Source organism: Phyllobates terribilis, unplaced genomic scaffold (assembly GCF_046119375.1).
Source record: "Phyllobates terribilis strain yellow unplaced genomic scaffold, ASM4611937v1 Scaffold_7__3_contigs__length_470593459, whole genome shotgun sequence".
Lineage (NCBI taxonomy): Eukaryota > Metazoa > Chordata > Amphibia > Anura > Dendrobatidae > Phyllobates > Phyllobates terribilis.
In genome coordinates, this window is record NW_027362767.1 from 147,281,686 (window position 1) to 147,309,476 (window position 27,791).

The 27,791-nt window shown below is 37.7% G+C and overlaps 1 protein-coding gene across 3 annotated transcripts; it reads right to left on the minus strand.

Annotated features, from left to right (window-relative positions):
• On the minus strand, nt 1-26,983 carry LOC141154025 (nuclear receptor subfamily 2 group F member 5-like). Of its 3 annotated transcripts, none has more exons than XM_073639415.1 (4): nt 26,700-26,983; nt 25,634-26,407; nt 10,061-10,585; nt 1-1,122 (listed from the first exon to the last, which is right to left on the minus strand). In XM_073639415.1, the coding sequence occupies exons 2-4, from the start codon at nt 26,025-26,027 to the stop codon at nt 848-850; spliced, it is 1,194 nt and encodes a 397-aa protein (XP_073495516.1). In that variant the 5' UTR covers nt 26,028-26,407; nt 26,700-26,983; the 3' UTR covers nt 1-847. The 3 variants fall into 3 exon arrangements, with proteins under 3 accessions (XP_073495516.1, XP_073495515.1, XP_073495514.1); XM_073639414.1 differs by having other exon boundaries at nt 10,061-10,588; nt 25,634-26,403; nt 26,700-26,981; XM_073639413.1 differs by having other exon boundaries at nt 10,061-10,588; nt 26,700-26,981.
• Between the last annotated feature and the right edge of the window lie 808 nt (nt 26,984-27,791).

Here is a 27,791-nt window from a genome sequence, read left to right on the forward strand (position 1 = left end):
TTTAATAACTGATACTGTATTGAATAGTTAGCCAGACCAACCAGCAAAATAAACAAGATTTTGCTGCCAAGTTACCAAAAAAAAAAATACCACAATTCACACACCAAAAATATCTTACAAACATACTCATATAAGGAAAAAAACAAAAGGGAAAGGAGTATGAAGAGTTGAATATACACATAAATTTATTGAAAAAAGCAGGCAGTCCCCAACTTTCCTTATAAATAGTCTCTTGTTAGACCCATCCTAGTGGGGGTGAAGTGGGCAAGGCTTCTTCAGTGCTTTATGTTGTGGATTGCAGTGCTAGCCGGTCCTTGACTTCATGTAGCCAACCTACAAGTGTCAACTCATTATTGTCTTTTTTTTTCAATGAAGTCTATATACAGATTCATTCTCTTCTTGTCGAACCTTGAATGTTTTCAATAATTCGGCAAGCTTTTGTAAAAAAAAAGTGCACATCCTCTTGGCAGAACTCTTGCTGGACCAGCCCGAGTAACGGATGCAAATATTTACCCCGGTTGAAATGGTCTGAATGGAACTATCGTGTTCCAAGAAGTCTCAAGGATCATTCAGACCTAATTTGATCATCTTGAGGAACATGACTTGTTTCTCGGTTTTTATTGATGTGACGAAACCCATCAATTGGGTCTTAAAATTTTGAAAAAGTTTGATTTGTTACAGAAACCATAATTCTTCAAAAATAGCAGTGTTTGTCCAACTCTTCTACCAGTTTTGATGATCCAGTTTTTTGGCTCCGAGGTCTTTTGGAATTCTTGGCCAAAGTGGATGGTGGAAAGCAAACTGGTTCATTAGACATTTGAAGTCCAAGGATTTCTGAAGAACCTTGTTACTGCATAGGCATGTAAGGCCAATTAAAGCTGGACCCGGACAAGAGCATGTCTCGGATTAAAGTCTCAATGGGCGTCTTTCCGACGAGACGCACAAAGAAGAGTTGTTCTATAACTGGTGCCGATACAATGCGCAATGACGGCAGGCGCAGTAGAAGACGACCAAACCGGGTTGGTTGAGTAGGGTATTGGTTTCGGACATATTCTTCTAGGGCACACTGGGACTTCTCCTGAATGCTTTCCACATGTCCAATATCGGACAATCCCACCGCATCTAAAAAACAATAGGACATGAATTAGGTATCATGAAGACTTCCAACATAGATAGCTAAGGACAAAATAGTCTTTCTAGATAAGAGCTAAAAAGCATTCGATCACTAAGTGTACCAGTTTGGCCACTGGGGGCACAAATAATAAGGTTCAATGATAATGTAATAACTTTATTTCAAGGTCCCACCTCTAAAAATATGCAAGTGAAATTTGTGTCAAATTGTTAAAAATTTGCTGAACCAGGCAACTAAACAATTTGCGGGCTGCTTAGCATGAATTGGCTAAAGTGGTGTAAAAGATTGCATCAAACAGAGAAGGATCACATTACATCAGGCTTTCCCATAATGCCATCCAGATATTATTTTACATGGTATATTACAGTAAGTCTTGAGGGACTATCAGAGACTGTATAAAAGCTGAGACAGGGAATGCAGCAGCCAATTTGTGGTCTACATGGATAGTGTGAGGATGTCACAGCTCACAGCTTAGCCTTAGAGATAGGGAAGAAAGATATAAAACGCTGAAGAAACTATATAGATAATGTTTGAAAGCAGTGAAGATTAGTGTGTGAGGAAAAGAGAATAGCGTCATATACACAGTTTTCAGGACAATTGGAAGCTTTGGAGTATTATCAATTCCCGGCAAATCGTTTTGCCACATATAAAATTTCCTATTCACCACTCCTCTCAAAATATGATCCCTGTCACAAGGTCCCATTCTTGGCACTCCCGATTAACAGCTGAATTTGCCAGAAAAAACAACTTCTGCGGGGAAAAATGTAGCATATTGTATGATGACCAATCAGATGAATGGCCACCCATGTAATGGAATGATGGTCAAGTCCTGGGAGCTCCATCTATAACATCCGTACCCCCTGGCGTTTGAATAGGGGGTGTCTTCATGAGACATCCCCTTTGATTCTGGAAGGCATATACAAATTGGCACCAAATCATATAATACATTCAGCTCGATACAATATAAGCCTCCTAAAAAGCTTCCTTGACCCTAGCCTGGTCTTCTTTCGATAACTCATCAACCTGTGCTTGCTAGACATAAAGTGCCCATTGACCACCAGTGATCAACTGTAATCTTTGACAGTGTTAAATTTCCCCACAGCGCCTCCACTGGAGAAATGAAGTATTACACAGCATCCATTCAAACAAATAGAAATTCTGTGTAATGTAGAAAGGGACAGGTCTGATAGTGCTCGAGACGCTCTTTGTTACCACCTTCTATCATGGGAAAGGAACGAGGATCCTGGAAATCAAAGAACAACGACATCAACAATCGATAGATAGCTATTGATTGATGTTGAGGTCCCAGCTTTGCCTTCGGTGAGCTGCATACATTCTGGTTAATGATTTGCTGGTGGTGGAATCACAGACTAATCTACGGGCGTTAAACTGCCTCATTTCCATCTACGTTAGTAACAGTGGCACTCCAAAGTCAATGTCCTGTGTGGTATTTTGCAGCTCGGCACTTCTCGGCTCACACAGTCCGCACAGAGAGAGCAATGTCCTTGGGATAAAGATTACAGCGTTAGTCGTGGGAAGGAATGCATTACACCCTTCCATGTGTTAAATATGGCCTATGGTATAGCAAGCATAATTATTAACGCAGGCGGTTGATACCGTGCGTCACGTGTGTCCATTAACTGACTTGTGACCTCATTAATGGCTTCAGAAGCCGCACATGGAAAAGGCTGCGTTGACAGACGTCGGGGCTGTACTCGCAAATAAGAGTTTCTGCATTATTGCTGTTGATTGACAGATAACAATTACCGCTCCCTGTCTATAACCTGACAAGGTGCCTTATATATCGTGGAGAGTGCCCCAGGACCAACACCTCAACTCAACACAGATGATTGGACCTACCAATCGACCTTCATCTAAAGACGGGTGAAGAAAACTTTCATGTTTCCCCTTCGGGACCTAATGGTTCTCATTGAACAGACCCAGCTGGTATACGGATGCTACATTCACTTTAAAAAGAGTTAATATGTAAATTAACTCTTCTTAAAGGGAATGTAGCATATAAAGTTGACCTATTTTTAAAATAAGTTTTTGGGTTTAATGTATTTTTTTCATGTTTTTGGAATTTTTTTTTCAATTTTAACAATCTGTATAATTAAACACAGTTAGAAGTTTTGCAATTTTCATACTGGCCACATACTTCCTGCCCTTTCAGGAAGAGTTTTCAGCAACCTCCTTATCATCAAAGGCAGGATAACAATGACTGATAACAGCTCTAGTAGATACCATACAGTAGATAATGCAGGATCCACCTTTCACAATAGATGATGTCACAGCTCACCTCCTCCTCCTCCTGTACAATAACTGATAACACCTCTATATACAGTAGATAACACGGGATCCAGCATGCACAATAGGTGATGGCACAGCTCGCCTCCTCTTCCTGTACAATGACAGATCACACCTTTATATATAGTTGATAACATAGGATCCACCATTCTTAATAGGTAATGTCACAGCTCACCACCTCCTCCTCCTTCTGTACAATGACTGGTAACACCTCTATATATAGTAGATAACACAGGATCCATCATTCACAATAGGTGATATCATAGCTCACCTCCTCCTCCTCCTTCTTCTGTACAATGACTGATAGCACCTCTGTTCCCAACTGATAACATAAGATCCACTAATCATGTGATAAATGATGTCACAGCTCACCTTCTCCTCCTCCTGTACAATAACTGATAACACCTATATATACAGTAGATAACACGGGATCCACCATTCACAATAGGTGATGGCACAGCTCACCTCCTCTTCCTGTTCAATGACAGCTCACGCCTTTATATATAGTTGATAACACAGGATCCACCATTCTTAATAGGTAATGTCACAGCTCACCTTCTCCTCTTGTACTATGACTGGTAACACCTCTATATATAGTAGATAACACGGGATCCATCATTCACGATAGGTGATATCATAGCTCACCTCCTCCTTCTGTACAATGACTGATACCACCTCTGTTCCCAGCTGATAACACAAGATCCACTAATTATGTGATACATGATGTCACAGCTCACCTTCTCCTCCTGTACAATAAGTTACACCTCTATATACAGTAGATAAAATAGGATCCATCATTCACAATATGTGATGTCATAGCTCCCCTGCTCCCCCTCCCTTCACAATGACCTTTGCACATGCTCATTAGATGCTTCCATATAAAAGATAGGGGCGGGGTCTATTCATTGCTGCTAATGTACATGTCAATTTTCTGAAATAAAAAACACAGGTAATTAGAGTCTAAAAGAGTCCCTGATTCAATCAATCAGTCATTTTATGATGAACAAACTTTTTCAGAGGAACAAATAATACGAGATAATGAAAGCTAATTCACATTTTTATGTATCCATGAAAGTTTATGTAGATACGTAGTTAGTCGATGGATGGAGAGCTCCACAACCCCAAAACAAATTATTTTTTGCCAACGCATTCCTCCAAATAGAACCAATTCTGGAAGGGTCTAGGAGCACCTACTACCCTTGTCCATCTTTTGATTATAGCTAGGAGGACAGAAGGTCTCCGTACTGAAGCTGGCCATATAGATTACAGATAATGCGCAAACACGTCAATTTCTAAGGGACCGCACAACTCTTCCCAAGAGCAGATGTCAGGGAAAGAAGAATCAAACTATTGGATTTCAATTGGCCAAACTTTTGGTTCTTGGCTGGACAGGCCACCATCAGAAATGTCTAACAGTGACTTATTTCCCCTTCCTTATATAAAACACATGTACATTCTTCCGAGCCAACTATATATTATGTAGGGAGATTGAAAGTGATAGCTGTAGGTCTAATAAGCATTTGGCCAACAGTTACCTATTATCTTTGGCCAGTCTTTAACCAATCAATGGGTTCACGTACCACAAGGGTGAAGATTCAGGGTTATCTTCAATTCAGCCAACTAAAAATATATGTTTGTACAACAGGTAGTCATTTAGATCTTTACTCTTGTAAAAGAAAAATGTATTAACCTCCTATGGACTGCAAGGGCACTTTTCAAAAATATCTTTCAATTACGTCTCACCCAAAATCTTTGAAATAGGTCAACTACTTTTTTAATGTTGGTTAGGCTTGGCTCGTTGAGTTGTCCCAAAAATTGTGTATTCTACTCCAAATCCTTGAGGAGACTATACAAATTAGTTTAATGTTGGTGTCAAAACTCTTGCCTCTCAGCACTTTTTGGGGAAAGACAGGATAGGGCTTTTGGATTGCAACATGCTCAATCTTTATGTTCCATGGGAGATGAGCCAATGATTTCCTCTGCTTCTCACGCGTGTTTGGGGGATCGAAGAACATTCTGCCATACAAGCATATTAATGTGGCCACCCTTATGATAGAAGAAGCATAGAAAGCTCTTGGCCCTGCATCTTCTCATGGATTAGGGAGTCAATTGTGGAGGCCCATTTCTCCTCTTTTTCCATTGTATATCTCATGGAGATGTAGCAAATCGTTTCAACTTTGAATATGCCAACATTGAGTTTTTCCCAAAAGTTTGATTTACCGCCAATTGCTCGTAAAAGATATCTATGATACTCTGAGGTCTCCTAAGACTCTATTAAACACTTTACAAGCTCTTTAACGCAAACACATCCTTAAAATTGTCCCAATGTCCTCAACCTGCATGGCTATGGGTAAACAGGTAAACAGATGGCAGCTGTTCTTTGCTGCTTTGCTGTCACACATTATATGTAATGTTTATGCAGTGTTTTATGCCTTTCCCTTCCTATCTCTATTGCTGATTTGTGATGTCCTATTACTATTCAGAGTTATCAAATAGTGGCTGCTGCATTCCCTGTCACAGCTTTTATACAGGCTATGATAGCCACAAACCGTGGAAAACCATGGGCCGCACCTGAGGTCATGTGAGACTTTTCTGGCTGATGCGATCTACTACATTGTGTAAAATGGCCATTATTTAGGCGATGCACGTGAATCGAATTGCAAATTCTTGCAATTTTTCTCAAATTCAATTTTCATTTAATTGATTTAATTGATTGGCTCTTCAGTAAAGTCCTGAGCTAGTATCTACAGGAACTTATCTAGAAGTCATAATCAGGTGAAATGAATGCACCCCTATATGTTTGGAAATCTAGCATGCAAAATGAAGAAATCATATGTAAGGTCACATGGGGAAGTTCTATCTGATTCATCCATGGGTGTAACTACGGACTAATATTTCCCGTAAGATGAGAATTCCTGTAGAAACTGAAGTGCGGGGTCAGAAGAAATATCAATTTTCCTACTTATATAAATGGAATCTTCAAAAAAACGAAAAGAGAATTTTTCAAAAAAATTGTGAGATTTATTTGGTTGAGGAAGGGTTAACAAAAATGATGAAAGGTTGAGCTATGCCTGCAATGGGCAGCATTTTGCCCAGTCTCTGGCACTTGTGTCATGGTAGCAGGTGGGCACGGCTGATTTAGCAGGGACACCCGTCAAGTGTCTCAGTTATGATCATTGGGATCTTTGAAGGTCAACTCGAAATGTCACTGAAGGGCCTCTGTATGGCTGCCTGACATTATCCATCTGACCTGGCGGGCACCCCTCCTGCGTACAATAAATCATCCGCACTGATTGTTACCCCTGCGGTTCAGCATCAGTTACAGACATTGGTGACAACATGACACAGGAGACTTGCGCTCACACTGACATCAACCTTCATAGCTTTGAAAATGGCCGTTCCCGAGAGCCCCCGTATTACAGGCCCCACATTCCATAGACGCAGCCTTTATATACAGTGCTGGGTAATTTACTGCAGCCCATAAGTGTGGAGCACAATATTTGCTCTAGGTTTGAAAGGTTACAACCGGGACAAACGTCTTTCGTGCCTTCTCCGCCATCACACTTGTCACCAACTGCTCACTCACCTCCTACAATGCATTGCGTGCCGCCTCCAAGACATCCCAGGGTCGGTTCAGTTTCAAGAACCTTTTAACCCATATAGTCCAAGGGTCACACATGATCTTAAACAGCCAATCAGATACTTGAAATTGTCAATGATGAAAGGTGGCAGCTGATTGGCTGAGCAATGACAAACATGTCCAACTGTTGGGCCCGACAAATAAGGGGCCCCATGTATACTCAGGCACAAGGTGCTGTAAGTAATTAAAGAAGCACTCCTCCTCCTCCCATCAAAAAACATTTCCTCTTAATATATTGCAGTCGTCATATCATATGGCACTGTAACACTTACAGTTGCTCATTTTGCCTTTCTACCAAGATAATTTGCCTGTTTTCCATTATATCTATGACATCATGTGATTAAAGACTGACTAGCTGAATCCTTCTAAGCTCTATGTAGAAACTGGAGGTTAATTTTCCCTGTATGACTCATAAGTCACTGAAAAAGTCCCTGACTGGGGGAAAAGGCAGAAGATGGGTCAGGAGTTGAAGTGAGAGATGATTTCTGCAAGGACAAGAGACTTCCTGTTTCTACATAGAGCAGAAAAAAGAGAAGTATTAATTGGGTAGAAAGGCAAAATGAGCAATTTCAAAACTGTGACATCACTGTGCATATTATCCCTGTACTGTGACATCACTGTGCGTATTATCCCTGTACTATGACATCACTGTGTGTATTATCCCTGTACTGTGACATCACTGTGCGTATTATCCCTGTACTATGACATCACTGTGCGTATTATCTCTGTACTGTGACATCACTGTGCGTATTATCCCTGTACTGTGACACCACTGTGTGTATTATCCCTGTACTGTGACATCACTGTGCGTATTATCCCTGTACTGTGACATCACTGTGCGTATTATCCCTGTACTGTGACATCACTGTGCGTATTATCCCTGTACTGTGACATCACTGTGCGTATTATCCCTGTACTGTGACATCACTGAGTGTATTATCCCTGTACTGTGACATCACTGTGCGTATTATCCCTGTACTGTGACATCACTGTGTATTATCCCTGTACTGTGACATCACTGTGTATTATCCCTGTACTGTGACATCACTGTGCGTATTATCCCTGTACTGTGACATCACTGTGCGTATTATCCCTGTACTGTGACATCACTGTGTGTATTATCCCTGTACTGTGACATCACTGTGCGTATTATCCCTGTACTGTGACATCACTGTGCGTATTATCCCTGTACTGTGACATCGCTGTGCGTATTATCCCTGTACTGTGACATCACTGTGTGTATTATCCCTGTACTGTGACATCACTGTGTGCATTATCCTGTACTGTGACATCACTGTGTGCATTATCCTGTACTGTGACATCACTGTGTGCATTATCCTGTACTGTGACATCACTGTGTGTATTATCCCTGTACTGTGACATCACTGTGTGTATTATCCCTGTACTGTGACATCACTGTGTATATAATCCCTGTACTGTGACATCACTGTGTGTATTATCCCTGTACTGTGACATCACTGTGTGCATTATCGATGTGCTGTGACATCACTGTGTGTATTATCCCTGTACTGTGGCATCACTGTGTGTATAATCCCTGTACTGTGACATCACTGTGTGTATTATCCCTGTACTGTGACGTCACTGTGTGTATTATCCCTGTACTGTGACATCACTATGTGTATTATCCCAGTACTGTGACATCACTGTGTGTATTATCTCTGTACTGTGACATCACTGTGTGTATTATCCCTGTACTGTGGCATCACTGTGTGTATAATCCCTGTACTGTGACATCACTGTGTGTATTATCCCTGTACTGTGACATCACTGTATTATCCCTGTACTGTGACATCACTGTGTGTATTATACCTGTACTGTGACACCACTGTGTGTATTATCCCTGTACTGTGACATCACTGTGTGTATTATCCCTGTACTGTGACATCACTGTGTGTATTATCCCTGTACTGTGACATCACTGTGTGTATTATCCCTGTACTGTGACATCACTGTGTGTATTATCCCTGTACTGTGACATCACTGTGTGTATTATCCCTGTACTGTGACCATATTCCTATTCCTGTAATGTTAGATCAATGTCATAATGTCATGACTGTGTGCATTATTCCAGATTTTGTGAGATTACTGCGCATAAGGCAAAGCAAAATAATCATAAGCTTTTAATGTTATGAACTTGTTGATGGAAGTCATGCGATGTAGGTTCCCATTTCAAGATTGTTATGGGGTGCAAGGGTAACTTGTTGCCTTCTCATTTTTGATATACATGATGGGTAGATATATTGGTTAATAAATAATGTAGATTTAGGTATTCACTATGAATTTTTATTTTATTGACGAAAGAAAACAACATAATACAGAATCAATTTGATGGGGATCGAGCCCCCTGAGACTTGCATTAGTCCCCAAACCCAAAAAGTAACCCATAAAAATAAATTAACAACCTACAGGTTAATCAAATAAATGCCGGTAATATTTTTTTTCTGTTGAAAAACCCTGTTAAAAATACTTTTTATCTGCAGGGTTAAAAAATTCTATAAAAAAATGTCTTTGACCCTGTACAACCGCTGTTAGAATAAAGGTATAACAGTGGGCTACTGGATGTGCCGAATACCAGTTGTCTAAGCACATGGACAACTAAAGCCCACTAGGCTAATGTCGACTGAACCCACCAATGGAGGTGATTTTGGCTAACAGTCTAATGTGTATGGAGGCCCGGACAACTGATCGCCTGAGAAGATGTTGATCATGTATGTCTGATTTCGGACTGCCAATCGTTTTTGCTCTTCGGTAGATGAGCTGCTGCCAGACAAGTCTGACAACAGCTCTACGGAGGAAAGCTCGGCTAAATGAGCAGTTCTGTATATGGGAGAGCCGGCAGAGATAGCCAACAACCATCTTATGAGGAGCTTGCTAACAGAAACATAGATCTCAGCTTCTCAAAGACCCACAAGCATGACCTGGAGAAAAAAATTACAAAATTTGTTAAAAATGTTACTCACCAGGTGTAAACAAGGCAACGGCTTTCAAGCAGGAGTACTCGGCAGAATCAACATGAAGTGCCTTCAACTTTTCCACCTGTTCTTGAAAGACCCGGATATGGTCCATGAAAGCCACTACTCGGTCAGCAGACATGGGAGAGGCATGGAGGCCGGCTGCCGCCAGCAATGGTGCCACATGGAGAGGCATGGAGCACTGAGCAGCGTTGAGGACAAAAAGCTCACTCCACGTCATGCGAAGGAGAGCGACTTGGTCTGAGAGCTGGAAGTCAGGGAAGAAAGGAATGTTCTTGGCCCACTCAATGGCACTGAAGAGCAAGCGGGCGGCCAATTCACAGATGTTCTCAATTCCCATGATGTTGTTGGGCTGGAGGCACTGAGCACCATATCGAGAAGTTGGGTATGGTTCTGCTCGGAGGAGCAAGGAGATGAATCCGGTTAAGTAAGAGTGACCGTTGTAGGGATCCACGTTGTTCAGAGCATATTGGCCAGGACTGGTCTGGGGGTGCGACATTCGTCCACGCTGGACTGCTACAAAGAAAAAAAAAGTTGCAGATCACTATTCAAGTTCTGAAAGACCTATCAGTGAATTTATCAGCGACAGAATAAAAAAGTTACACATCTTAAAAATGGAAATCTTGATTTCTAAATTCTGATCGTAATCCATAATCGTCTTTGATGTTGCATTTCATTCACCGGTTGAAATCAACCCGAGCTAAATTCCACTAGGGCACCGAAAGGGCACATTTTATAACAGCCCCATAAACTCTCAAGTTTTCTAAAAGTTCTTTACTATGGACTTGAAATACCAACTAAAAAATATTTACATCACCCACAAAAGCCATCAAATCCTGTGATGGAAAACCAAATCTGCCTTCCTCAAGGGATATAAAAAGGAGAAATAATGGTGTCATGGCAGACAAAATGAAAGGACTTTAAAAAAGTTTTAAAAAATTAATCGGTATTTCTATTTTCATAATGGCCGAATTGGACTTGAAAGAAAAAGACATCTCAAAAGTCTTTTAATATTTACTGGTCATATTTTTTTCTTTTAGTCCAGAGGGGATTGCTCTTCAAAACCACTAGAGGGAGTCACATCATATGCAAGACAAAGAAATATGTAATAATATATATAAAAAAAGACAACATTATAGCATCATACAATTAATTAAATAAAAGATCTAATAACGTTATTATATCTATTAACACCTGCATTAAATTCCTCAAAAATATATACAAAAATAAAAAAAAAATTCAAAATATATATAATGCCAAGAAAGGCCATAATGACATAAAAACAAAGCCAAAAACGCAAAAGATAAAAAAAAATGAGAATAATAAGTGTTGAAATAACACTAACATATTCCGATAAATAGACAAAAATAATAAAAAGAAATCTATAATGCCAATGAACAAAAGATTCATTGCTACCCTTTAAAAAAAAAATTAAAAACGGCTAAAAAGATTATAATATGTATTTTAATACTTATTAAATATTTAATATTTTTGTAACTATATATACATTTTAGGCCCTTTTCCTAAATTATTTTTTAAAATTATTTTGGTAATTTAATATTTTATGGCTGTAAAAAAAATTGCTTTCTTGTTTTTGTTTGGAAACTGGCACAATTGTCTGGGTTTATATGATGGCTACCACAGCTAAACTTCCTTGCCCTTTTTTTCCTTAGCCACATGTCAATTTGGCCGTGAGAACCCCGGTAGGTGTTTGCCATGTTACTCTCTTCAAAGTCATGTCTGGATCACCGGTAGCCCTCTCACCGGTCTAGTTGAGTCTTGAAATGCTCTTTCCTAGGCAGTGACTTGTGTCTCTCGAGCAGAAGAAGCTCATGATCCAAGAGGGACCAATATTATCACGATATACTGCTCTATCTGAGGTGAATAGGGTCTTGTTTTTTGCTTTGCATACCCCCTTCCACACATCCTCCCTCCCCCAAAAAAAAAAATTACTCCTTTTTAGTGCTGGGTTAAACCATTACTATAATGGCCACTTGGTTTTAAGTGCAGTAGCCACATCTGCTCAACCATTTAATTACAGAGGAGAATTGATCATAATTATACAACATGTCATAACAGGAGAGGCGACTTGAAGAAAAGTCACCAGGGTCACCATAAAATTATTGGTAATTAACCCATTCAGTTTATAGCTTACTGTTCAGTTCAAACACCCGTTTTTTTGTGTGAGTTTTTTATTCTGGTGGGGGGGGGGTTTGTCTTGATATTATAACACCCATTCTGCCACCCCTTTCATGTTATGTAGAAAATATAGGTTCTGAAGCCACCACCATGGCCTGTCTCTGTGTATGAGGAACATTAGTGGAGTCCTGAAGTTCACAAATCAAAGAAGACTCCTACAAAAATGTCTCCATGATGTAAAGGTATATTTATGGGTTGTGACCTATCAAAAGGGTGTGGTTATTTAAAAGTTGAGTGTCGCAATCATCCATACCAAAAAGTTGTCAAGTATGAGTTGTAATGCTAAATAGTCCCACATACAATGCTGCCTAGATGGTAAAGAGGAGAGTAAATCGCTGCTCGTAAAGTATGACAAACGGATCCAAAAGAAAGGGACAATTTTTGCCAGACACAGCGCCACTCTTGTGTGTGGGCTATGACTGGTAATACAGTTCACATCACTGACAATACCAATCATAGACAAATATGATCAAGAAAAATTAGCCAATCTATTGGATATCAGAAATCAAGAAAACAAAGGAAAACCTTCTCTTTTTGGAAGACACTAATATCTAAGTCTATAAGGTTTAGGATGAGGTTTAGTACCAGACTAATCAAACTACCAACTAATCACTTTGTCTTAATGCAAAAATATGCATAAAAAACTGGACATTTTCCCCACTGAAGAAAAAATAACTAGGACACTGGCATGATTCCCTTTCCTAACTCTAACCCTAACCTTAACCCTAACTCTTTCGCTACCCTTAACTCTAACCTTAACAATAACTCTTTCTCTAGCATTAATTCAAACACTAACTCTACCCTCTTTCTCTACCCTTAATTCTAACCCTGACTCTAACCCTAACTCTTTCTCTTACCAAATTCTAACCCTAACTCTTTACCCTTAATTTTAACCCTAACTCTAACCCTAACTCTTTCTCTACCCTTAATTATAACACTAACTCTAAGCCCACAACCCCACTATCAGTATTTGGTCAGTATTTGGTCAGTATTTTTTCTCAGAAGTGAGAGCCAAAACCAGGAGTGGGTGATAAATCCAGAATTGGTGATTTGTTTCTATGATACCATGTCTCTGATTATTCCTCACCTGGTTTTGTTCCCACTCCTGAGAAAAGATACTAACCGAATGCTGACCAAATACTGATAGTGGCTGTGGCCTATCTCTTTCTCTACCCTTAATTCTAACCCTAACTCTTTCTCTACCCATAATTCCAACCCTAACCCTAAGTCTAACCCTAACTCTTTCTCTACCCATAATTCCAACCCTAACCCTAAGTCTAACCCTAACTCTTTCTCTACCATTAATTCCAACCCTAACTCTAACCCTAACTCTTTCTCTTACCTTAATTCTAAACCTAACTCTTTCCCCAACCCAGAATATTTAGCAATCTGGCCCTTAGAAAACCCTTTTGATAGTGAAGTACAGGGGGGCTTTTTAGTATTGCGTAGAATCTTGTTTCTACGACAGGAAAATTAGACTGCCAGCTCCTGTGTGACAGGAATAAGTGAATGATCCATGTAACACAGCATAATATGCCAGTATTATATGGATAATGGTAGTAATAATCACTCATGTCGCCCTCAGTATATAACAGCCAGGTTTTTCCTCTCTAGAAGCTTATTTTCAGTGCAAATTAGGCCCTTCCTCTGATATAAAATGGTAATTTTCCGCAAAGGTCAGCTGACCTGAATATATTAGACACTCACTGAGCTGATGAGATGTTGGCAAATGGTCTAATGGTTTAACCTATTACCTGCTATGCTTCAGCGGAAGAGAATTAACTACTGACAGAAGTGTTAGTAGAAGATCTAATCTCCAATGTTTTTGAATCTGTTTACAGATTGGAAGTTTCGAGAAAACCAAATTAACGCAAAATGAATTTTTTGTTCCGTCAAATGGTTACATGTACACTCATTTTTATGAGTGCATTGTTGCATTAGCAGTGTTATTTTCCCATGGGATAGACCCGCCACACCCAGAACATGTATGACTGGTGGAAAACTGGCCCATAATTAATGACATTTTAAAGAGTTCTATTTTTGCTTTGTAAACCCGGAGCTGATATGGGAAACTCAGATTCTCACGACATTAGCCTGATTTTTATGGAGGTAAGGTCATATCAGGTTCTTTCTCCTCTCAACTGCTAATCAGTTGTAATACCTGAAGGTTTCTCTTTGTATCAACATGGTATCCAAGCAGAACCAAAGCATGGTGGGCTTAGCCGACAGTCTAATGTATGGGGGCCTCCTGACTCTCCACCAACAAATGATGTTGAGGGAGATAAGGATTTGACATATCCGATTTTGGACTGTTGATCATTTTATTTTTGGTGAAATAAGCCACTACCAGAGGAGCCTCTCATAGAGGACAAAGGAGTGTTCGGCAGGAGGATGGAGGAGTCAGGAGAGAGCTTCCAGCCAGAACGATTGGCCGAACCATCGTTCGGCTGACATCTATCCATTGTTTTTGAGGCCCTTTAGGCCAGGTTCAGGTTTAGGTGGCTGTATTTCACGGTACATATATGGATCATAATGCCTGAACTTGCAGCATCATAAGCGTATAAGCGTATATGAGGCTGAAAGTCTGGGTCTGTAGACCCACAGTTCAAGAACAAGAAAAAGCGTATACCTGGCACCAACAAGCCCAAAAAGAGTAATAATCGTCATATAAAGGCATTTATGAGAGGCAAATAGCGTGAAACTATCTCTTTATTATATATAAAGTGCAAAAAAGAACAATTAAGAACACTTAGAAAAGGAGAAAAAGTGGGGGAAAGACTGGACCACCTGCAGGTGGTTCCCTTTAGGTGACGGGTATTACTCTTTTTGGGCTTGTTGGTGCCAGGTATATGCTTTTTCTTGTTCTTATTTGCTTTTTCTGGTATATGGCACAAGTATCCATTTATTTATCTAATATTATTATTTTTGTGGTGCTGGTCAAGTCTTTGCTCATAGACCCACAGTTTGGCATGGGCATTGTTGTCCGTAGACGGACCATAAAATATGGCCATAAGAACCCTGCCTTAAAGCTTTTTTAAACTAGTCGATGACCAGCCAAAGTTACGGTGTTCTGATTTCTTAAGAAAGAAAATCCAGCTCACCAGTAATGCCTAATTCCAGTCCTGTCCGGAGCGCGGATAGTGTTTCTACCAAAACATTTGAAAATGAAAACAAGGAGAAGAGATCCAGCTCCACGGATATAAAAATCGTCGTTATTGATACATGTTAAAAATTCCAAATGACATCCATATTGGCATAGAACAGTAAAAAACACTGACAAGTTTCTGGTGCGACAAGAACCAGAAATGCGTCAGTGTTTTTTAATGTTCTAAGCCTATATGGGTGTCATTTGGAATTTTTAACATGTATCAATAAAGAAGATTTTTAACATGTTCCGATCTCTGCCACATGTAAGCACATCCAGAGATCAGCCAACAAATGATCAAGCGCTAATTTGTCAGCTTATGACATCCGTTAACGTTGGGTCATTAGGGAAGTGCTGCCAAAAATAATGAAACGAGGATCGTATGAACCCCCAACCAAAGTAGTGCTATTTGAAATCAGTCATTAACGATCACCGATCGACTTCTGGGATCATTTCTGATTACGGGCAGCTTATCTGTATTTCTAAAAAGAACCCTTATCGGTTTTTAATTGAATGGGTTTACAAATAGGTGGCCATACACATTATTGCAAAGTTATACAAACCTGCCACCAGGACCAGGCTGCTATTTTATGATTATATAGTCGCTTAATAAAAAATAAATTTTCTTTCATAAAATTAGCAGGTCTAGGAAGAGTAAAAATAATTCCCATGGTTTAAGAGCGAAACCAGACGCTTTTGTCAGATGAAATTAGCAGATGTCTGTGGAAATGGCTTTCTAACATGGTGCAAAATCATTTTGACAGATGGTCATTTGAGGCAAGTGTTAGTAGAGCAATTGAGCCAAAAGATAGAGCTGGCCATAGACATAATTGCCCGTACGATAATTCATGCGGACAATCGTTCCTGATCACTGCCCGGTGGAATCGATTGGCAGGACTTTGAATGAGCGGCCAATTCAGTATTCCATGGTTTCCGGATGGAAGCCATACTTGCCGATATTCTCAGATCCTCTGTTAATTTAGTTGACCATTTACAACATTGTGTGTGAGTCACACGGCAATTTGATGTTGCGCCAGGCTGGTTAATCAAAAGAGGAGTCGGGGATGCCGGTAGATTCGCTCACCTTTAATGACCAGTGGGCGAGCAACGATCACGTCTTGTATGTTAACATAAAAAATTTAGTGGGCAGCACATTCCCTCGTATATCCATACATCTTACTGTCATTTTTTGAGACGGGAAGAAATTGACTATACTGAGAATCCGTATTTGTAAAGGTTTTCCCCAATTTCAATGAATGCTTTGATATTGTTGGATATTGAGACACTTGTCCGGAAAGAACCATAATATTTTTTTTAACAGTTTTCAATAAATTTAAAAATTTTTGACCACCTTAAACGAAATCTCAAAACAAAGCTTTGTCTAGCTTGAGTCTCCTAAAGTCATCTTCTAACCATGTACTCTTGGAAAGTATTTTTTTGGGGTATTGGAGAACTAATGAACGCTTCTAACCATCAGGAGAAAATAATATCCCACAATTTGATTTACCAACCATGGACATGTTGGTGGTCATGTCACTTTGTATGATCAACTTAACATTTGCAAAATTGTCCCATTCAATTATAGCTTTGGTGCTGCAATCCTGATCCAATTTTCCAATATTTTCTACAACTGTGTTGTCTGGGATCATAGGTTCGAATCCAACCAAACAAGTTGGGGACCTCTTATGTCCTTTCAGGCACCTTCATGTTGATCTTCCTTATATATTTATATATTTACCGCTTTGGTCAAATTTTTGTATTTTTTTTTAATTAGCCCAAAAAAATTGTTTTTTTTATGCTCAAAGTAGAGACTGGCCATGATGTTAAATCATTTTGAGCTGTCAGATTCTAAATCTAGCCCCTACATAACGAATAATGACATTATAATCGTCACCATTAAGCTCTTTATCTACTAAATTGAGACATCATCTTCGAAAGAAAAAAAAAAAAAAAAAGAGTCATCCCCTGGCTGTTGTTTTTCGTACCAGAGCAATTTCCTCATCTCTCGCTGCTCAGGAATTTTGATACGTACTGTAGATTCTATTGTGCCATTTTGACAAGCTCTTTAGAAAGAAGCCGGGCTAAGCTTTGTACAATTGTTGGATTCTACACTGAAAATCTACTGCTACATTCTTCTGTTGACATATTCCGAAAGCTTCTGCCTATTATGGGTGGGTGGGCCGGAGGGGACTTTAAATGAGATATATCAGTATAACGCTATGGTATGTCACTACTTCTGTCCTATCCTTTATTTTAGTATTTTTTAGTTGACGTTTAATTACTCAGAACTAGTATAGTATCTGGTGCTTTTAGTATGCCTGTTCCATTGGTCTCTACTCCGGTTGAGCTTACTAGTAACTTTTTGTAGAATTATCCTCCTTACTTTCTAGCGCGTACTACATCAACATACTTATTTATTTACAAAGACTCTCTTTTACCCCTTTAAGGACAATTTCACGTACAGCATGTTTTGCAGAAATAATCTTTTTTTTTTTATGCAAAGCCAGAAATGGATTCAAAAGTAATCTGGCCTTGGTTTCATAAAAGTGCACCAAAAAACGAAAAAAAAATCTCTAATCTTGACCCCTAGTTATAATTTCTAATCAATTATTATTATTTTTTTTACATTCTTAAAATTTGTGAAACATTGTGAAACAAATTTGTAAAACAAAAAAAAAAATTGAAAACAAATGAAAAGTCGTAAAACAAAAAAAAATTACAAAAATTTTTTCAAAAATGTATTTCGCACCTGGTCGGAAAAGTTTATATAGTAAAGTTTTAAGACTTTTTGTGCTGAAATTAAGTTCTTATCCATACATTTTTAGAGAAACCATTTTTTTGTCCCTTGACAGCTGAAGTTGAGTCATTTTAATATGTCATGTAGAGAATATTCACATTGACTGATCTTCCACCGTTCAGTCATTGTCTTTGTTTCGAAAATTAAACATTGCTCATCTCCTGAAAATCAAGACTTTCAGCTACCAGAATTTATCACATTTGCTCTTTTTTTTTTTTTTTTTTATGATATGGTAAGATGAAAAGAATTCACCACGGGCTTTCAGGATTGACAAAAAAAATTAATTGCAAAAAGTTTCAAAAACTGTCAAACTATTTTTCATGTCAATCAACATACTTTCTCAACATGCCAGTGTCCTGTGAAGGGCTGACCTTTCTAATATTGTGCAAGGTGTTTAGAGTAAGGATCGGGTGACACGGCTCATTAACCCTTTGTGAAATGGAGGCGTTTTCTTTCTTTTTTTTCACAGAGGATCAGATGACAGAGATTGTTAACTCTATCTTTAAAAAAATGTAAGCCAATACTTAAACTATTTACTAAATCATTTTTTTAAAATTGTTTTTCCATTTTAACTTCAATAGGTTTAGAGTCCAACTTTTAATTTATTTCTATTTTTTTTTTACATTTTACTGAAAGCTCTATCCCATCACTTAATTAGAAAAAAATGCAGAAAAATGTAAAATTTTTCATTTCTTTCTTTTAATATTATTAGTTGTGTTTAGTTATTAGTTGTTCTTTTTTTTTTTTTTTTTTTACTGTGTTTTAATTACCATTTTTACTTTGCTTTGGTAAGACATTTTTGGTTCCGTATCAAAAAGACCCAGAGTGACACAAGATACGTCAATTACTTGAAATTTTTGTGGATGTTTGGAGATGCCACCAGATGCCTAGTCCCAATTTTGTAAACAGATCATCAATGAGTCGTATTGGATCACAGGAGAGAGTTCTCAATCGTAACTCATCCCCACTTTTGTCCTTGCCTTCGAATGCCTGTTATTTTGGACAGATTTTAAGATACTGTCTTGGCAGCAGCAATGGGGAATCTTACAAAAAAGACAAATTTCCCAGGGAATATTTCCTTATATCAACAACTTCCCTACTGGGTAAGATGTAGGTGGTAATTTTAGCAAGAGTCAAAAATAACCCATAAAAAACAATTCAGATCATCTATCATTTCTTTTATTTTTCACTTAAAAATATAATCATGAAATATTCACAGTTTGAAAAAAAATGTAGATGTTATAAAAAAAATACCAGCTAATTCCCCCTAGAAATCAATCACAACTTTTTGGAATTCTTTATGACATCATACAGAATGGTAAAAAAATTATAAAACAAAATTGATAAAAAAAAAAGCAAATATAGGTATAAAATGAAATTGACTGTTAGGAATTTAATCTAAAAAAATAGATAAAACCTTTACTCCTCTGAATATTCTTACGCTACATGGCGTCCATGTCGATTTTCTTTAAAAGATCGCTGACCAAAATAACAAATAATTCTCAAGAAATAAAAAAAAAAATAGTAAAAAAGTAATTGTTAAATAAAAAAGGTGTCAGATAAGAACGTAATAACAGTTACATGGGAAAATTAGCCGTAAATCTGAACCCTATGAAGATTTTAAAATTTGCATTGTTCTTCCCTTTGTTACAATCAAATTTTTCAAACAGAATTTTAATTATAATATTATAAAAATAATTGGATTGGATTTGACTTTCCAAAAATGTATATTATTTTAGCGTCTCGTTACTGCTGTGTGACAGAAGTTATTTGCAAAATGAAATGAGTCGATTTTGTGACAAAATGTAGAAATGATTTTTGACTAAATTTCAAGGAAGGATAAGAGGAGATGTGAGATCCGGAGAGGATTCCCAAATAACAGATCCGCTCACAATGATCAGGCGTCTCGTGTACAATCACATGGGACACATGTTACATTAGATGTGTCCATGACTTATTCATAAGTCCCAGCACCAACGTGAGCACAATGCTGGAATACTTCATGTGGATGGAAAGTCAGGAGCTGCAACAGCTGTCAGTGTGAACACAGATATATATATATATATATACTCCGGACTATTTGTAGAACAAGTGAGGAGATGTGAGCTGAAGATGGGGGGTCTAGGTGCTGCAAGACCACAGATGCCCTACCATCATCACTATCTACTAGAACTTATCTATCTATATCTATCTATATATTATCTATCTATATCTATCTATCTATATCTATCTATCTATTATCTATCTATCTATTATCTATATATCATCTATCTATTATCTTTCTATATATTATCTATCTATTATCTATCTATTATCTATCTATATATTATCTATCTATTCTCTATCTATTATCTATAAATTATCTATATATTATCTATCTATCTATTATCTATCCATCTATTATCTATCTATCTATTATCTATCCATCTATTATCTATCTATCTATAAATTATCTAATATCTATCTATCTATAAATTATCAACTGCCCATATCATGCTTATCTCATATTTATCTATATTAACTGTCTCTCTATCTAATTTCTATCTAATATCTATTGTGTCTTTCTCATATTTAACTATTTTTAATCTGTCTCTAATATCTACTCAATCTATCAATCGCATTCATATCTATTTATCTAGCTATCTATGAACTATCTGCATCATGTCTAAATCATATTTGTCAGTTGTATCTGTCTCTAATATCTATCATCCTCTTATCTATCTCATATTTAGCTACTTTTATCTATTTTTCTCTAATATCTATTTAATCTATCAATTGCCCTTATATCTATCTTTTATGAATGATATATAGTGGATGGATGATACATAGATAGATAAATGGATAGATAGACTTATAGATATTAGATAGATAATAGATAAGATAGATAATTGTTAATAGATGATAGATAGATAGATAATAGATAATAGATAGATGATAGATAGATAATAGATAGATAATAGCTGATAGATAATAGATGGATAATAGATAGATAATAGATAGATAATAGCTGATAGATAATAGATGGATAATAGATAGATAATAGATGATAGATAATAGATGGATAATAGATAGATAATAGATGATAGATAGATAGATAATAGATAATAAATAGATAGTTCATAGATAGATGATAGATAGATAATAGATAGATAATAGATAATAGATAGATAATAGATAGATGATAGATAGATGATAGATAATAGATGATAGATAATAGATGATAGATAATAGATGATAGATGGATAATAGATAGATGATAGATGATAGATAGATAATAGATAGATAATAGATAAATAGATAGATAATAGCTGATAGATAATAGATGGATAATAGATAGATAATAGATGATAGATAATAGATGGATAATAGATAGATAATAGATGATAGATAGATAGATAATAGATAATAAATAGATAGTTCATAGATAGATGATAGATAGATAATAGATAGATAATAGATAGATGATAGATAGATGATAGATAATATATAGATAATAGATAGATAGATAATAGATAGATGATAGATAATAGATGATAGATGGATAATAGATAGATGATAGATAATAGATAGATAATAGATAGATGATAGATAATAGATAGATAATAGATAGATAGATAATAGATAGATGATAGATAATAGATGATAGATGGATAATAGATAGATGATAGATAATAGATAGATAATATATAGATGATAGATAATAGATAGATGATAGATAGATATGAGGGAGATAGCTGATATAGTCAGGTAGATTAAAAAGATAGTAGGGAAATATACTTCTAGATGATTCTATGTCAGATCTAGCTCATATTTATCTATTTTTTAGCTATAATATTTCAATCTCATATCTATCTACAATATGTATTTGTCTATCTATATATGTATATAATCTACCTATCTATTATATATCTATCCATTACCTATCTCTCATTTATCGATCTATCCCATCTAAACATTACCATCCTCCCCATATCTATATCTTTTTATCCTTGTGTCTCTGATCTATCTGCATATTGTGTATGTACCTTGCTCCTGTCCATTCCTGTTTTTCTATCCCACTTTTCCTCATTTATCTATCATTTCAGTATTTACTCACAAGACAGAATAAAAATAACCAAAATAACAAAAAGTACAAATGGTCCCCATACAGAAGCCCCCTCCCCACAGCTATTACAGCGTTACCTCTATGATAAGATTTACTTAGGAACAATAGTAAGATAAATATCTTTGCTGAGATATAATGAGGGGGAATAAATGGACAGAGAGCTGAGATTTCCCATGGGGCAGATACACGCTTCTATGACATAACAATCACTATTTATTTCTCCTGGTTGTGGTGCAGCTATGGAGGTGACACTAAACATATGACAATGAGGCCTGCAACACAAGACAGTGTGTAGTGTGCTAGCGGTGTGTGTGCGTGTAGTGCAGTGTGCTAGCGGTGTGTGTGCGTGTAGTGCAGTGTGCTAGCGGTGTGTGTGCATGTAGTGCAGTGTGCTAGCGGTGTGTGTGCGTGTAGTGCAGTGTGCTAGCGGTGTGTGTGCGTGTAGTGCAGTGTGCTAGCGGTGTGTGTGCGTGTAGTGCAGTGTGCTAGTGGTGTGTGTGCGTGTAGTGCAGTGTGCTAGCGGTGTGTGTGCGTGTAGTGCAGTGTGCTAGCGGTGTGTGTGCATGTAGTGCAGTGTGCTAGTGGTGTGTGTGCGTGTAGTGCAGTGTGCTAGCAGTGTGTGCGTGTAGTGCAGTGTGCTAGTGGTGTGTGTGCGTGTAGTGCAGTGTGCTAGCGGTGTGTGTGCATGTAGTGCAGTGTGCTAGCGGTGTGTGTGCGTGTAGTGCAGTGTGCTAGCAGTGTGTGCGTGTAGTGCAGTGTGCTAGCGGTGTGTGTGCGTGTAGTGCAGTGTGCTAGCGGTGTGTGTGCGTGTAGTGCAGTGTGCTAGCGGTGTGTGTGCGTGTAGTGCAGTGTGCTAGTGGTGTGTGTGCGTGTAGTGCAGTGTGCTAGCGGTGTGTGTGCATGTAGTGCAGTGTGCTAGCGGTGTGTGTGCGTGTAGTGCAGTGTGCTAGCAGTGTGTGCGTGTAGTGCAGTGTGCTAGCGGTGTGTGTGCGTGTAGTGCAGTGTGCTAGCGGTGTGTGTGCGTGTAGTGCAGTGTGCTAGCGGTGTGTGTGCGTGTAGTGCAGTGTGCTAGCGGTGTGTGTGCGTGTAGTGCAGTGTGCTAGCGGTGTGTGTGCGTGTAGTGCAGTGTGCTAGCGGTGTGTGTGCGTGTAGTGCAGTGTGCTAGCGGTGTGTGTGCGTGTAGTGCAGTGTGCTAGCGGTGTGTGTGCGTGTAGTGCAGTGTGCTAGCGGTGTGTGTGCGTGTAGTGCAGTGTGCTAGCGGTGTGTGTGCGTGTAGTGCAGTGTGCTAGCGGTGTGTGTGCGTGTAGTGCAGTGTGCTAGCGGTGTGTGTGCGTGTAGTGCAGTGTGCTAGCAGTGTGTGCGTGTAGTGCAGTGTGCGCACTGTATGTGTGTTGTGTAGTGTGTACTGTGTGTACTGTATGTGTGTATATGTGTACAGAGTGTTTATGTGTGTTTGTGTATATTTAGTATGTGTGTATATGTGTATGTGCAGTGTGTATATGTATGTGTGTGTCTATGTATTGTGTATATATATGTGTGTGTTTGTGTGTAGTGTGTGGTATCAGTTTAGTGTGCATATATGTTTGTGTATGTCTGAGTAGTGTGTATTATATGTAGTATGTGTGTGTGTCTATATATATAGATATATGTGTGTGTATTTGCATGTGTAGTGCATGTGGCATGTGTTTTGTGGGCATATATGTTTGTGTATGTGTATTCAGTGTGTATATGTAGTATGTATATATATATATATATAGATATATATATGTGTGTGTATGTATGTATGTTTAGTGTTTGTGGTATGTGATCAGCTTTTGTATGTGTATGTATGTGTAGTATGTAAAAGTAGTATGTGTGTATATATATATATGTGTATATGTACAGTATGTGTAGTGCTTGTGGTATGTGTGTGTATATGTATGTGTAGTGTGTATATGTAATATGTGTGTATGTGTAGTGTGTATATGTAGTATGTATGTGTGTGTATATGTGTAATATGTGTGTATATGTATGTGTAGTGTGTATATGTAGTATGTATGTGTGTGTATATGTGTATGTATGTGTGTATATATATATATATATATATGTATGTGTTCATTCTTATCTCTGTGTACATATAACAATTCTGATAAACTACATAGGAATGCTGCTAGACCAGGCTATTCCACTTACGGGACTTTTTTATTTTTTACATAAACTACCACTTTAAATCCTGACAGTTCACATTCACAACAGACTAAGTCCTATGACATAACTTAAAGTTTATTTTATTTTTTTTTTGAGAATTTTTAGGAGTAATGCTGACTAATGCTAACACTCATTTGCCCCGTCTAAGCATTAATACAACACTTAGGAAAAGCTGGATTTGTAGCTATCCTCAGTTAGGGGAACCACAACACTCACTGGGAACAAATCTAGACAGATGGGGAAAATACATTTTAGCCAGAATATATTGATAGGATGTATACATTTTTTAATCACATTAAAGGTATATATATATATATATATATATATATATATACACATACACACGTACATGCCTGCATAAAAAGCATGTGTATATATATATATATATATATATATATGCATATATATACACAAGTATATATATATATATATACACACACATATTTGTATGTTTACATCTATATACATAAGCACATAAATATATACTTGTATATATATATATATATATATTAAATAAATACAAAAAAATATATATTTTTTAATAATTTATTTATTTAAATCTTATTGTAACATGGCATTATATTTCCATTATTTACAGTGTGGCCTTACATCCAACTTGAATATGCAAAATCTACAAGTTTGTTAAGATGTTTACAGCAGTTATTAAGTCTATATTATTTACCAAACACTGATATCTTTTCTCTCTGTCTTCTATTTTTCCAGGTGACAGGGAAATCATTTATTTGATACTTTTTAGGAAGGTCGGCGCGCTCATTTAGGTCGTTATGATTGACCTTATTAACGCCATTAATTAATCGATAGAGTAAGTTGTCGTGAAAGTTGAGTATTTTTACCTTTCGCTATATTTCAAATACTTTAACAGTTCGATTTATTTCTTTTTTATGTATTTATTTTTACTTTTTTTTTTAATTTTTAGGCATTTGTATTTTTTTTGTCTTTATTTTTCTATGAACAACTAACAAAAAACAAAAAGATAATAAAAAAAAAAAAAAAAAAAAAAAAATTGGAGCAAATTTAGGTTCTCTGGAAAAAGGAGAACATCAGAACCCACCACAAGGTTCTAAAACGTGACCAGTATGACCCCACCCAGGCCATGCCAGGACTCACCTTCTCTTCTCATGCCAACTTTTAGGCACTTCTTTAGTCGGCAGTATTGGCACTGGTTCCTATGATGCTGGTCGATTGGACAGTCTCTGTTGCCCCTACAAGTGTAGGTGAGGTTCCTTCGGACTGATCTCTTAAAGAAGCTCTTGCACCCTTCGCAGGTGAACTGACCATAGTGCTTGCCACTCGATTTGTCCCCACACACCATACAGTCCACGTTGGGAACTCCTTTGTCCCCTGAATGAACGGGGTCCTGACCTGGGACCACTCCTTTAGGTGTGCTTGGCGTTTGAGGTGTGCCCCCAGGGTCTTGATTGCACAACCCAGGTGGATTGCTCACCTGAGAGGCTGCCACCCCTGGGATGTCTTCCTGCCAAGGATTAACCACCATGGCCATAATACTGTATCAAAAGCTGAGATCCACAGCTCCACAATCAGCAGCAACAACCCAAGCTAGGAGGGTGGCCGGAAAAGTGGGCAAAGTTTACCCAGTGCAATTGCAAATGGAAGAGAAAATGGGTGCGGAGAGGCCGCCTCGTTGCTTTAGGAAAATATATATCTGTATATATCTCCTCTGATCCAAAATGCACGCTGCCCCACGCTGTGTCCAGAGTCCAGATATCCCTCCAAGAAAACAGGAAGACCGAGCGTGCCTTCAGATCCTCCTTCCAGGGAGGGAGAGATTAGTCATGCACTCACAGCACTAATGTCCATGTGTGTCTTCTACAACAAACCTTTAGACGCGAGGGGAGACAAGAAAAATTGGCTTCACCCTCCCTACAAGAACAAAAAAAAAAAAGAAAAATTAACAGGACAAAAAAACAACACCAGCAAAAACAGTATGCAAAAAAAAAAGAAAGGCAAACATTTTGTTTTATTAAATATTTAAATATGTATTCCTCGGCGCTATCACATTTTTTCAAAACTTATTTTTTTACAAAGGCATTTTTGAAAAATGTAAGAAAATTTTTCGCGAAATTTTTCAAATTTGCAAATGCAAGAAATTTTTTATTTTTTCAACATGAAACAGTATCAGAAGGTAGATAAGGATACGTCAGTGGCTACTTACGCACAATCTGCCTCCTTTCCGGGCTTAGTCACTTCTATAGAAATGCTGACTGTCTCCCATAGAGGACAATGCTGCCGCAGCTTGCACACAGGGGCGAATGAATAGCTTGGAAGAAGTTTGAAAAGTGACAGAGATTTCGCCTCTTGGTGAGAGACAGCCCCTTCCCTCCTCTAGAGCCTCCTGTGAGAGTACATGTCCCTCTGCTGCAGTGAACTCTGACAGTAAGTCCCATTCACACTGTGTCCATGGAGATCTCCTAATCAGGACAGACATGGGGCTGTGCCATGACTTCACAGCGAGCTGGGACGAGCCTGCGGTTATTGGCTCCCAGATAGAAGGGGCTGGATGGCAATGGGGGGGCTTGACTACTGACAGCGGCTGTATCATGCTGCCTTGTTTCCTCCGCTCACCTGCTAGGGGGCTTTCTCTCAAATGAACAGTTAAGATTTGGGAAAAATTGCAAAAATAACAAAAAAAACATAAAAATTTTGATGGGAGAGTATGACGGCAACGCGGAAGGAGAGCATCATCCCCGAATAGAAAGATTCGGCGCAATCTTAAGACAAAAGAAGCTACGAATGCCGGCAAATTTTGCTTGAAATTGTAAAAAAAAAATTAAATCAATAGCTAGAAAAATACTAAAACACCATAAAGAACAGCAGAAGGTGATAATACTGGATAAATAACTGGAAATAAATGTGTAATATAAATAGGAAAGTATAAAAATAGAAAAAAAGGAAATAGAATAGAAAAAAAGAAATCCTAAAACATAATAAAATACAAATAATAAGATAAAAATAAAAAAAAAATAGAATAGAAATAGAACAAAGTGGAAAAAGAAATAGAAATCCTAAAACATAATAAACTAGAAAATAGAAATAACAGAAAATAATTAAAAAGGAAAAAAAAAATAAACGTAAAAGAGAAAATAAAATAAATATTGAAAGTTAAAATGAAAAGAAATAATGAAGCGTAAAATAGAACTAAAAAGACATAAAAAAACAACGTAAAATACAAAAAGAAATGATGGAAAATAAATGATAAATATATAAAAAATATCCTATGTTTGGGATTGTAAAGGCCTCGTTCACC